The sequence below is a fragment of the Berghia stephanieae genome, chromosome 1 (genome assembly GCF_034508935.2).
Source record: "Berghia stephanieae isolate SIO BIC M18660-M18661 chromosome 1, UCSD_Bste_1.3, whole genome shotgun sequence".
In the NCBI taxonomy this organism is placed as follows: domain Eukaryota; kingdom Metazoa; phylum Mollusca; class Gastropoda; order Nudibranchia; family Aeolidiidae; genus Berghia; species Berghia stephanieae.
In genome coordinates this window covers 8,015,680-8,028,968 of record NC_088360.1, presented here as the reverse complement: position 1 = coordinate 8,028,968, position 13,289 = coordinate 8,015,680, and the positions used below count along the sequence as shown (strand labels likewise).

The 13,289-nt window shown below is 33.6% G+C and overlaps 1 protein-coding gene across 4 annotated transcripts in view; it reads left to right on the top strand.

Moving 5' to 3' along the window:
* LOC144967170 (tRNA (guanosine(18)-2'-O)-methyltransferase TARBP1-like) overlaps window positions 1–13,289 on the top strand; it is a 55,041-nt gene that overhangs the window by 18,199 nt on the left and 23,553 nt on the right. For all 4 annotated transcript variants that reach the window (XM_078904109.1, XM_078904081.1, XM_078904101.1 and 1 more), the window contains exons 2-8: window positions 4,563–5,761; window positions 6,871–6,952; window positions 7,241–7,389; window positions 8,535–8,587; window positions 9,157–9,254; window positions 10,340–10,475; window positions 11,878–11,974. In XM_078904109.1, the coding sequence (XP_078760235.1) occupies window positions 4,604–5,761; window positions 6,871–6,952; window positions 7,241–7,389; window positions 8,535–8,587; window positions 9,157–9,254; window positions 10,340–10,475; window positions 11,878–11,974 (1,773 nt within the window). In that variant the 5' untranslated portion in view covers window positions 4,563–4,603. The remainder of the gene's footprint in view (window positions 1–4,562; window positions 5,762–6,870; window positions 6,953–7,240; window positions 7,390–8,534; window positions 8,588–9,156; window positions 9,255–10,339; window positions 10,476–11,877; window positions 11,975–13,289) is intronic.

Below are 13,289 nucleotides of genomic sequence, written 5' to 3'. Positions count from 1 at the left end.
CCCCCCCCCCCCCCCTCCAAAAAAAAAGAAAGAACAGCAACAAAAACAAACAGGCAAGCCATGAATAACTAGAAGAAAAAACTCACCTCTTTAACATAAAGAAACAGTTCCATAAACGAAAATACGGTTTTACGCCGGGGGACCAAAATCTTGGTCATTTTAAGCAGTTCAACTTTTCCTTCAAGTCTGAAACTTGACAAGATCGTGTGTTGTTTTGTTTTTGTTACCCCAATCCAATCCATGAAAATTTCCCCGTCCCCACCTATCTGACTTGATCATTCGTTCACATCTTGAAATCTATCAAATCAGCTTATCTGTCAGATTACTTAAATGAGAATAGTTTCGTCCCCGTTTATTGTATTATTTACAGTTAGTTAAATATATTTTATAAAGTTCCAGGAATCTCCTCTCTCTCTCTCTCTCTCTCTCTCTCTCTCTCTCTCTCTCTCTTCTCTCTTCTCTCTCTCTCTCTCTCTCTCTCTCTCTCTCTCTCTCTCTCTCTCTCTCTCTCTCTCTCTCTCTCTCTCTCTCTCTCTCTCTCTCTCTCTCTCTCTCTCTCTCTCTCTCTCTCTCACCGCTGCTCGACTCATATCTCGATACTCCTGCAAATAATAGAAGTTACCATCAATAAACTACCTCTACTACTACAGCCTCCAGCACATCATCATTACTACTACCACAGCAACCTCCATATCGTTATCAAAACAGCAACCACCACCACTTTTACATCATCATCCCCCTTATCATTATCACTACCATCTACGCTACAACCACAACCATCACATCATCATCATTACTACCACTACCACATCGTTATTAAAAGTCCACCACCATTACAACATCACCAATATCCTGATAGTCATCATCACTACCATTACTGCATCATCACAACCACCACATCAACACCACCATCACTACACAACAACAGACACATCGTCATCATCAATGAAACGCAAAATAATAATATTATTTAAAAAAAATAATTAATAGATAATAATAATGATAAAAAAGAATTAAAGAAAAATTAATAATAGTAATAATAATAATTAGTTTATTTAATTTAGCGCCCAATCCTCTATACAATCAATAAAGCTCTAGGCCTGAAGGCTACTTCTGCAAATAACTGAAATGAATGATATCTACTTGTTGCAGTACTACTGTGAATAACGAATACGAACGCTATCTACTATTCGCAGTACTACCGTGAATAGAGGAAATTTATTTTACAAAGAAAAATAACAAAGGATCAAATGAGAATTTATAATAAAATTTAGGGAGTCTCTATGTGCATCGTAACTGGCAGCCAACCTCGGGATCTACGTAACACAGTGACATACACAGTAACTGTGTTTAAGAAAGGGAGGGGCAAGGGGACATTGAGTCATTAAGCTTGTACACGGTAACTTATTTTATGATTATGAATGACCTTGACTTCTTTCACCCTTTTGTGTATTGTAAGCAGTAGCTGGTATGCCAGACAGCCACATGCGTGACTAAGTTGGCCAAAGGGAGAGTCTTATTTCTATTAACAATTTTTTTTTAGTCTTTGGTCAATTTTTTGTTCATCAAAACTGATGAGTTTTTTCAAGGGGTTGGAGTTTTAGTAGTGTAATGTACCACTGGCCATCTGGCAGCCTGTAATGAGATGTCAGAACAGTTCGACACTTGATATAGCTACATATATAATTGAGCTTTGAAACCAAGACATCAGGTTTTTGTTTTTAATGATACTTTTGAAACCAAAAATAAAGTCTGCAAAACTGTAAACATTTAAAATGCTTGGTTTGCCAAAGGCGTCAATGAAGTTAAGTAATTGTGAGCAATACCCCATCTGTTACATTGGCCAATCTGATAATTCTCAAAAGACACCAATTTACGACACTACCACTCTGCATCCTACACTTCCTTTTTAACTCACTCAATCCTAGAGATTTTTGCTACTTTTTAAATTTGGAAAAAAAAAATGTATTGAAAATGAGCATGTACATAGATTGTTTTATTCAACTACCATTAACATGTAAAAAACTAAAAACATTAGCTTTGATACTACGGCTATAATTTGTCGCAGAAAAATGTTATTAATAGGCATGGGGTAAAAGTAACCGGATAAACTACGAATATAGTCGGTGTTAGGGTTGAGTGAGTTAATATCTTGTGTTCAATTAAACGGCACCCATATATCATTTGGCATTAGACACACATTTTTTGATGTCTTTATTTTGAATCGAATAGCCTAGTGAGAGACAAATTATTTGCAAACCAAGCAGATAGTTTTCATTTTACCATGAGATGGGAAGGGATGACATGATAAGAGACCTTAATGTGTAAAAAGGGAGCATGGGGTAAGATGAAAGAAACAGATGACATAGAACATAGGAGTATAAGGTTGGTGCTTTATGGTGTATGTTTCTTGCAACTATTTTAGCATCTTAACAGCGACACTGATTTCTTTTTCTAGATAATAGTTTCCTGCATATTATTGTTAATGCAGAATAAATTGTTTCCACCCAAAAGAGCAGTAAGAGTATTTGACTTGGGCTTCAATTAAGCCATAATCACATTGCTTGACTTTTGATGATAACAAAGATCTGGTGTTAGGTTAAAGTAAGATTGAATCTCACCTTTAACGGGTTAAATCGTATTGATTAATAAAATAAAAAATAAATAAATAAAATAACACACACACACACACACACACACTCACACACAACAGCAATGGCAATGTCTCATTGCTTGTATCAATGTGGCAAACAAGTTACTTACGTAGATACTGAGGCTAGGTTCATGGTTACTATGTATGTAGACACTCCATAAAATCAAAACTTTGTTTTTTTGACACAAAGTTTGTGTATAATGGCAATGGTCTTTTATTCTTTTCTTGTCATCATCGTTGAATTGGGTGGACTTTCCCACATAGTAGGTCCTTGAACTGGTTCTTTCTCAGCAGAATGGGTCACTCTGTAACTGTTGCGAGTTGTCACAGTGACAGCATGGCAGTAACTGACATAGTACTTACTTATCCGAAAGCGACCACATAAGCTCTAGCCCTTTGGTTTTGTGCCATGACGTAGAAGTTAGACGTCTTTTGTAGTTGTTCCAGGTGACTATAAAGTGTGTTACTGATGCTTGGATTTGGTGGGAGGAATGTGCATCTCAGGTCTTCAAGAGGTTGACATTCAAGCAAGTGGTGTGTTACTGTTTCATTGTGGTGTTGACATAGGGGGCAGGAAGGGGATGTGTCTTTTGTAATTTTGCTTAAATGGTTGTTGAGCGGTATGTGTTGTGTTCTTAGTTGAAAGATGATGCTTTGCTGGTGTCTTCTGAGCTTATTTAGGCAATCAGTCGTACTGACAGAGTACAGACTGGACTTCCCATAAGTTCTATTGGGACCAAGTCTGAATAAGTTAAATCTTAACAATGTCATAGGCACAACAATCTTTTATTGTTCTTAGGGCTAATGAACGAATGTAAGAACTTTATGTTTCAAGGTTAAAACATTGAAAGTTTGTAGTGGAATTAGTTTGGTTTCTTACTGCTAGGTTCATGGTATTTTTCGATCCACCCCTCATTGTCTCCAAAATAAGTTTAGACAATATGGCACTTAGCAATTTTGAGAAGGAAGCAGGATGGACCATAAATACAACGAGAGAGAGAGAGAGAGAGAGAGAGAGAGAGAGAGTAAGGGGGGGGGGGGTTTGGGGGGAAGGGGAGAGTGAAAGATTAACAACCAGGAAGGGGGGGGGGGGGGATGACATCATTACCACTACCCCTGAATGAGACACTGAGAGTGAATTGTGCTTATTACTCACAAGGTGTGGTTCAAGATCACAATGCCTTTTCATTTACTTCAATTTAGTTAAATCTAGTAGAGAGTGTTTACACTTCACTTCATTTTCTGGTATAATTAATGTTTATTTTTATTATTATTATTATTATTATTATTATTATTATTATTATTATTATTATTATTATTATTATTATTGTTATTATTGTCATCATCATATAATATTGTAATATTTTTAAAAAGTAGTCCTCTCGAGCCAGCGTTTATTCCAGTTTCTATAACATGAAACGGAGAATAGAAATTGCTCGCTAACCTTTGGATAGGACGTAAGTCTATATGGCAAAGTTCTTTTCACCAGATTGTACAGATCCAGCAGCTCAATCACTGCTTGGTGGCAGGGGTGTCAGAAAACAATTTCGACTGCACCCGGGTTAGATCTCAGTGTCTTGGCATTTGGGAAGAGTGCTACTCAATTTGTAGAATATTGAATACTGACTGATAATGGTCCAGGCAGTGTGGTACAGTGGTAAGGGCTTTACTTTTACTTTCTACCCGGAAGGTACTGAGTTCGATTCTTTGCTACACTGTCTGGCCTTGAGTGAACAAGTCACATTGCCCTAGCTCACTTTTTAATCCCAGTCATCCCTCGAAATAGAACCACAAGACAAATTTCCCTTGGGGATGAGTAAAGTGTTTTATTGATATTACTCTGAAATGATTTGAAAAAAGAAAAAATAAGCATTTCATATGTATTTTTTTTATTTCTTCTTATTAACAGGCCATCTTCATATCATTTGCAAGGAGGTTTGAAAGTAAAATATGTCGTCACAAGATTTTTCACAACTGATGGTCATCAGTTGTATGACTGATCCTGTGAAAAGATTATTAAAGGAGTCAGAAATTCTGACTTTTTCTCAACTTAAAGACTGCGCTGCTACACTAGATGCCATAGCACAGATGTTTTCCTTCTCCGATTTGCTTTCTGTGACAGATAAAACTTCCAGTCAAGAAAAAGACATCGTCATTTTATCCACAATCAAGGACATTTGTTTTCCCTTGTTTTACTCATTACACTCACTCCCAGACTCCAGTAAAATAAATTCAGAGAGGAAAATAGCATTGTCTTCAATATTACAATGCATTATAGCAGGCCTTGGTAGTTTTGATGATGAGTCTTTAATTTGTAAAGTTGTGATACAGACAATGGTACCATTAGCCACGTTGTTAAATCAAATGCAAAATTGCATCATTTCTATGAAGGATGCTGAGTTCCATGAGCGCCAAGTAGAGAAATTAAATGGGTTAATTGTTTTGGAATTTTTTCAAGTGTCTTATAGTAAACCATGTAATATGAATTCTGTGTTCTCAGTTCTGAGAAAAGCTGGAACGGACAAGGAGGAGTTTCTTAACACTTTATTCAAAATCCTTCTTACAAGCTCAGAGACGCATGCTTATTTCAGTAAAGCAATAAATTCAATTGTGAAACTCTTGTCTTTTTGTCCAAAAATCCTTCAAGAAAAGATTCTTCAAGACATCTGGCAAAGGTTCACCAGACCGCTGCTAATCAGCGTTGATGGAGGTTTTGATAAAGAATCACTTTGGCAGTCATTGTTTGTATTTTACAGCTTCAAAGATTGTTTTTTTCCTCTTGAAAAATTGATAGAGAATGAGCGCTCCTTGTCCTCACATTTAAATGATGAATTTTGGTTGATTGTGCAGTCTGGAATGCTGTCCGCTGAACCAAGTCATAGAAAAATGTCAATGTACCTTCTCAAAAGGCTTGTTGATACCTGCCATCAGAATGATTGTGTTGTCAACGCAGCAAGCAGGGATTTTGGGAGCGATGAGATGAATGGAAAGCAGAATATTGATAAGAAAGGTCAGAATATTTTTTGGTGGCACCCTGAATTCTCAACAGCGTTATCAACTATTTGGGAAGATTACATCATTGTCATGGAAGTTTTGGAGGAAAAGCAAGTAAGTCTGAATATTATTTTATTGTGGATGTCATTTTAAATAACTTGGAAGTTCAATATTTTCTTCCCTCAAAAAGGACATGAACACGGAGGTTAACATTAATTTCCCCTGGATGAGAAAAAAAATTATGACCCTGAGATTTAAAGCTTTCATGTCTGACATTTGTAACAGGTCATCTGCAGTTGTATTAAATCTGAAGATTCCACCAAATAAAACTAGCTTTTTATGACATCTATTCCGTCTTTTGATTGATATTATTGATGTAACTATTATTATTGTTATTATTATTATTATTATTATTATTATTATTATTATTATTATTATTATTATTATTATTATTATTATTATTATTATTATTGTTGTTGTTAATGTTGTTATTAATATTATAGTACAGTACTAATCATCTAAATGCCAACCAACTTAATTCTCAAGTCGTATAAGAATTCTTTCTAAATGTAAAATGTTGCTTTTCAATTAATGCTTTTTCTCGTGAATTATATCCATCGATTCTGCCAAACACAGAGATCACGAAGATCACTACACACATATGAAATTGTTTTGTCTCTACCCACTCATCAAAATAATGTCAGTTAATATGGAGCTTGCTCACTGATTGTGAGAATGATGGTTATAGAAAACTTAAGCCTCGATGTTGAATTCATAAGTTAGGCATTTTGTCACAAGATGTATAAAAGAGTGATTACCTGGCAATATTGTATGAGTTCAAGTATAAAAAAGGATGTCTCAAGATCTGTATTTATGGAATGGAAATTTGAATGCATACAGTCGACTTGGGAATAATGTGAAGCATTGTGAAGTGCATTGAACATTGTCAACAGAGTTGATTTTAAGTAGGCTTCCTATGATTGCCATGGAAGTTGTAGTAGTAGTTGTTGTAATGGTGGTGGTGGTGATAATGCTGATTGTGGTAATAATTGCCATGGAAGTAGTAGTAATAGTTGTTGTAATGGTGGTGGTGGTGATGATGCTGATTGTGGTAATAAAAGAACAGTTGTAACATCAGCAGCACTTGCTGTTGGTGGCATTTTTTTTGTTGCACAATTTACGATAATCGAATTTTGAATGTTAGTTTTATCTGATTTACCCAGGTCCATGTGATAAAACCCGTTCTACCTCGAGTAAAGTCACTTATATCTGCATGTTCTCTACAAATCGTAGGGACGAAGAAAGGTTAGTAACAAATTGTTGCTTTTTTTTTTGTTTGTATTCTATGATTGATGTTTACATAACACTGCTATTATATCTAGTTCTATGACATTTTATATTGTTTCTTTGCAATGATTTTTTTTTCGTTGTTGTTGTCTCCTTCTTTTCTTATTTTAGCTAAGTTAATCACCATACCAATTTCTCCCACTTTTTTGATAGGCTCAACACAGCTGTTGGTGAGAGGAAAGGGCTCAATACATTTGTTATGTGTTTAGACAGTTTTGATTATGAATGTTTACAATTTGCTTTCAGATCTACCTCTCATGCACTCGTCATGGCTAATGACCATGTTTGCAAGAAGCTTTCACCATGAAAGTCATTTTTTGTCAAGATGGGGAGCGCTGACTCTTTTGACTATTGACATGAAAGAGGTACCTTTTGTAGAGCAAGGGCAATTAAAAGTGAGTTTGGTTATTTCATTTTTGATCAGATTAATGAATTCTATTTCCGAACAGATGGTTACTCTTCATGTTCATGATTATATCCATTTATAAATATTGAAAACTCCAATTTGCCTCTCCATTTTTTAAAAATCGCTTCCATCATTTCTCCATCTGTTTCTGACTTCCCACTCCCTTCTCTGTCACTCTCCCTCCCACCCCCCTCTCTCTCTCTATCACTCTCTCTCTCTCTCTCTCTCTCTCTCTCTCTCTCTCTCTCTCTCTCTCTCTCTCTCTCTCTCTCTTTCTCTCTCTCTCTCTTTTTTTCTTCTGTAAATGCCTGCCATCTCTTTAATCAAAGGTCTAGTTATCAATTATTTTATCCTGTATTCTTACCAACTCTTATACATCTCAATTGTTAAAGACATTATGGGAGAAATTATATTGATTCTGTATTTTTGGACTAGCTGAAGCAGGAAAAGTAAAAAATAAATATGCCAGTCTTACCATGACCCAGCAGGTTGTTACTTTATTTGTCAATTATTTATACAATGATTTCCTTACCAAAAGATGTAGCATGAAATTGTGTGTTTCTGTAGGATGAAAATGGTTTTTATGAAGCTAGTATGAATCAAAATTAATGACTCAATAAAAGTGCCACACAACACATAAAGTAATAATGTAAGCATGTCACAAGAGTATGGTCTTTGTTTTGTACCTGTCAGAAGAAAACAAGTTCAATTCTCTCCCACACTGAGTGGCCTCGAGCAAGTCACATTGCCCTAGATCACTTTGCAGCGTTGCACTGCTGCTGGTGCCTGGGTAATTTCAGTCTTCCCGTGGAATAGACCAAAAACGAATTTCCCCTTGGGAATGAATAAAGGGAATTGTATTGATTTATTTATATTTATTTGAATGTCACACCACACTCAAGTGCTCAGATATAGTAAATTCACTTTTTGGATACTTTTAGGTCCATATCTGTAAGATTATCATACAAATACTGTCATACAAACCTTTGGAATTGAATTTTTTTTTTTTTTTTTGGTGAGGGGAGGATGCTAAAGAAAGATAATTATTTATTTTGCATTATTATTATGTATCGATTTATTAGCATTGTCATTTAGAAATGCTATAACCTCAACATCTCTTCTATATTCCATCAGTTTTTCTCAGGTGACCTGATCACATATCTGCAAGAAAACAAGTTGTACTCGAGGTACAATGATTTTTATTTTTTATTTATTTATTTTTTCTCAAATTCATTGCCAGTCTAAAATGTTTACGGAAGTAATGATTATCATAGATAAAAAGAGTGAATAGGGCTCATATAGTTAACAAAGTATTATTAAACATACAACAGTATGACCTTTGATCTTTAGTAGGGAACGACCTATATAATTTTTTTTTCTTCTGACAATTGGTTTGTGCTCTCTAAGATTCTTACAATTTTTGGTGAAAGAAGAACTAAGAGTAAATTAATGATGATCATTGGTGTGAATGGTCCTTTAGAAAGGTCAAATCAGGTAAATATGTCATCATAGTATTTATATTTATATAACATTTGAATATGGTTTCACATGCTCAAAGCGCATAATGTTTAATTTTTTTCTGCCAGCAGGCCATATAGACCAACATTACCTTGCCATACAATTCAAGTCACCTGTTTGGTTTCCTTTATTCCAGCACTCTTTCAATATCCAACATTCTCTAGCCAAGTAGTGCATTAATTTGAGCCAAATAATTGTAATTTGATTATAAAAAAGTTTCAAAATTGTTTGTCCTCAGATATGAAGGCACACAATCTGAAAAGAATTCTCCTGTGCGAGAAGCATTGGTTAACTTTTTTGCCAATTTGTTTAAATCCCTAAGCCAGGATCAGAAAGGTAAGTGGCCATTTCCACCTATCCTCCCCATGAGTTTGGAATTTGATTTTTTAACTTAAGAAGGTCACAGTTTTGCCCTTGATCATTGACAACAACATAAATAATAATAATAATAATAATACTTTATTGCATCCCAAAAAGGAAATTTTTTGTACAGACGTGTTATAATTTACACAATAAGATAAGAATACAATAGAAATAGGATGTATATATTAAAAAAAAGGAGCAGCTCTATAACCAGAGCTGCACTTTATGATATGAATAATTTCAACACTGTATAATAGTTAAAACTGTCACTATAAATTGAAAATTGAAAAGATTGTAAAACAAATAAATTAATAAATTAATATTTATATTTTTAAAAGTAAAAATGAGAAATGATTATATAAAATGATTATTGCTTGTTGTTATAAAGCCTAATACTGGACGGCAGAAAAGATTTTCGGTGTCTCTCTGTTTTCGTTGAAATAGAGAAAGGGCGACCACTTCTTTCTGACATAATAAGTGATGGTCTTAGTGGATGATAGTGGTCATTTAATATTTTAGATATTTTATTTATACAAAATTTCTCGTAAAAAAGATCTACATCGTTGACACCATTTATATAGCGTTTAATGGATTTTTTAATATTTGAATTTATTTTGTTCCTTTCCACTGCTAAGCATGTGGTCTGACTTACTATTTTGCTGATATATCGATTTTGGCTTTTATCTAGGAATTGGATTTTTTAACAGTGATACCTGTATATTTGTTTAAAGTTCATCAGAACGTTTAAAATATTTGGTGGAAACATTGTTGTTTTACTCATCATTTGAACCGTTCCAAAAATAAACAATACTTCATTCATTCCAGTGTTATTATCATACACAGGTTATTGAGTTATTTGTTCTGTTTGTTATATTTTATTTTTATTGTAAATTATATATTGTTTGCCCGTGCCAGTCTGTGTAAATGTTATCACTTTTAGGAAGATTGCCAAAGGCAGTCAGTATGATTATGTATCCATTCTTCTAGCTGTTGTATCCAGTTGTATTTTAAGTTCACAATAAAAGCATTTTTTTCCTTGTATCTTTTTTTTTTTTCAGTTGAATGTTTGACAGACGTGCTTCAAAAGATTTGTAACAACACTTGGGGATCAATACCCCTTGTATTTTTATTTCAAGGCTTGAGTCACATTCCCCAACAGCCGATCCTGACAAGTCAATGCTTTGAATTGATCAGGTACACTCCATACCATTTTTTTTTTCTATAATCATTCAGAATTGAAGGTTGGAAATAAATAGCAAATAAATATCATCAACATACCATTTTATTTCAATTTATTATTGATCACGGAATGGGTAATAGATTATTAACAGTCAGCATGTATATTGTTTTGTTTTTTTTCATTTTTTTCTTCACTGGTAAAAAGGAATCTTTTATATATTTTTTTAGTTTTCATAAAGGTCAGCTTGAATTGGTTCTAATCCTGGAACAGTAAACCTGCCAGTGAATAGTAAATTTGGAAAAGTTTGGAGTTTAATGCTCATATTGTGTTTGTTTTTACTTGATTTTACTAGTGGAGAACCTGCAGTATTTTCTGAAAAAATAAAGGCTACTATGAACAGGCACTTATCTATTTCAATTATTTTAATTTTTATTGCTTTGATCGTAATTGTGGCATGTCAAGTGCTATGTATATCATTATTTTTATAATTATTATAATATTATTGTGGAAATTAACATATATTGAGACGACTCATCAATGATAACTTTGGTCCCGTAACCAAGTCTGTAGGTGGGCGCACGTGAATCTGGCAATAGGGTGGCCGGGTGGTGATTCCCCAAGGCAAGGTCAAATTAAGGACTGATCATTATGCCTTAGCAGATATTCTAAATAATCATTTTAGTCAAAGGATATTACCCTTAATTTAAAATAGATTTGCAAGTTACTCATAATTCTGTGCTCGTTGGCAAAAATTGAACACGGGTAGTATGAAACAATTTAAAACTCCAACCCAGTTTTATAAAAAAAATAGTGATCTTTTGTTTGTTTGCTGAAAATCAGAGACGTTCATTTGTTGAAGTGTGTGTTTTGTAAATTTTTGTGTCTTTTATTTTTCAAAATGTTAGCTTGCAAGATTTTATTTCATGTAATCTGTGTCTACAGTTTTTAAAAGAGGCGTGTTGATGTCTGTGTGTTATGAATTTTATATATGAAATTGATTAAAGTTATTACTATTGCATTGTCAATAATCCTAATCATTTAATAATTAGTTTGCCTTGAAAATTGGAAAAGAACTAGGACAGAATGTTTGTGTCTTAAGAACTGTTTTAAGAGTTAACAAAATGTCATTGTCGGTTATTCAATAACTTTTACTTTCTTTTGATGTTATAGTGAGTTTATTCAACATTGCCATTGGAGCAAATAAAATACAACAACAATAAAAAGGTATTCTTTTTGGAGTTTAGATAACTCCATGTTACGTGTGGTTTTATGTTTGAGCCTTATGATTTGTAAATATTAAGTTTTACCTACCTATTCATAAGTAGCTAAAACATTTATAATATGGGCAATGCTCATTTTTAACTATGTATATTGAATCACGTTTTAAACTCTTTTTTTGTTATTCATTACCCCAAGGTACATCATTCAGGCCTGCCTCACTACTCATGAGGTAGCAACTAGAGGTGCTATTGAATGCTTCATCTGTCAGATGATGATGAATTTGATAAATTTGGTGGGTGAAATCATTAACATTTTTAAAGCAATCTTTTGATTTTGAGATTACAGTGCATTGTAACATGACATTTAATCACTTACTTTTAGGATTTATGCTTTATTTTAGATCATAGGTTTTTTAATTTTATAGAATCTTTATTATCATGATGAATGATTAGTATCGGTTATACACTTCAATTGATTTCAAAAGAAGATTGTGTATTATGAAGTCAGTTTACCTCAATTTGGGACAAATGATACAGAGACTTCAAAAGATGCCAGATTTTAGATGATTACACCCATGGCATTTGTGAACCTCCTTGTTTAAATGTTAGATTAAACTAACATTGACTAGGTTCTCGTGCAGTCTCCTTTTTATTCTTTTGGCAATTAAAACAAGTCATGAAATCTTCTCAAAAGTAAAGTGGAAATTTGTCAGTATCACCTCCCCACCACCACTTTTAAAATAACATTTGAAAGGACATGATTGTTAATATTTGAAATATTCTCTTCATCACCTTCTTAAGTGATGGCATCACTATTACACTGATTTCAGTTTGTTTATATAATGTAGCAATGACTATGAAAATTTTTGTTTTCTATTTTTGTAGGAAATACTACTCTTATATCAAAGCCCTATCTCCACTGAGTAAAAATCTTTTTGAATTTTGAAAATCCATTAATATATAACAAAGTTATGCAGTTTCAAAGATGTCATTTATTTGGATGACTCACAAAGAGAAAAAAATACGGAAAATATGGGACGCTTTTTCTGCGTTTTACTCTGGTTTGTGCCTGTATCTCGCTTAATATGTGGAATTAGATATTAAAACTTGGCAAAAAAATTTATCAGAAAATATGATGAAGACATCAGAAGAGTTCTAACTTGTATAGTTTTAGAGCTGTATGGCTAGTGTCAACTATAAATTTGTTTTAAAATATACATAATATTGATCATTTGGAACTTTTCCAAAGTGTAATCTTGTGTCTACAACCCATACAAATGACACGAAAAATGCCTGCTGAATTATTATCAATCAGTCCCGTGAGACCATGGCTTATGTTAGTTCTAGTATTTATTTGAGAGAGAGAGAGAGAGAGTGTGTTAATCTACTATCCCTATGACATAACAATGAAACAATACCTTAATTTTAAAAAAGCCAGCGAGGATTTGTGTCATCCGTCGTCGCGAACAAGGTTGCCAGATGTCCACGTGTGTGGCCAAATATATAATTTTGTTTCTTTTTTTACATTTTATTCATTTATGTTTGTCTCAGTGACATTTATCCTAGTCTATTCAATTTTCTGTTTGCTAAAATTTAGTTCATTTTAAG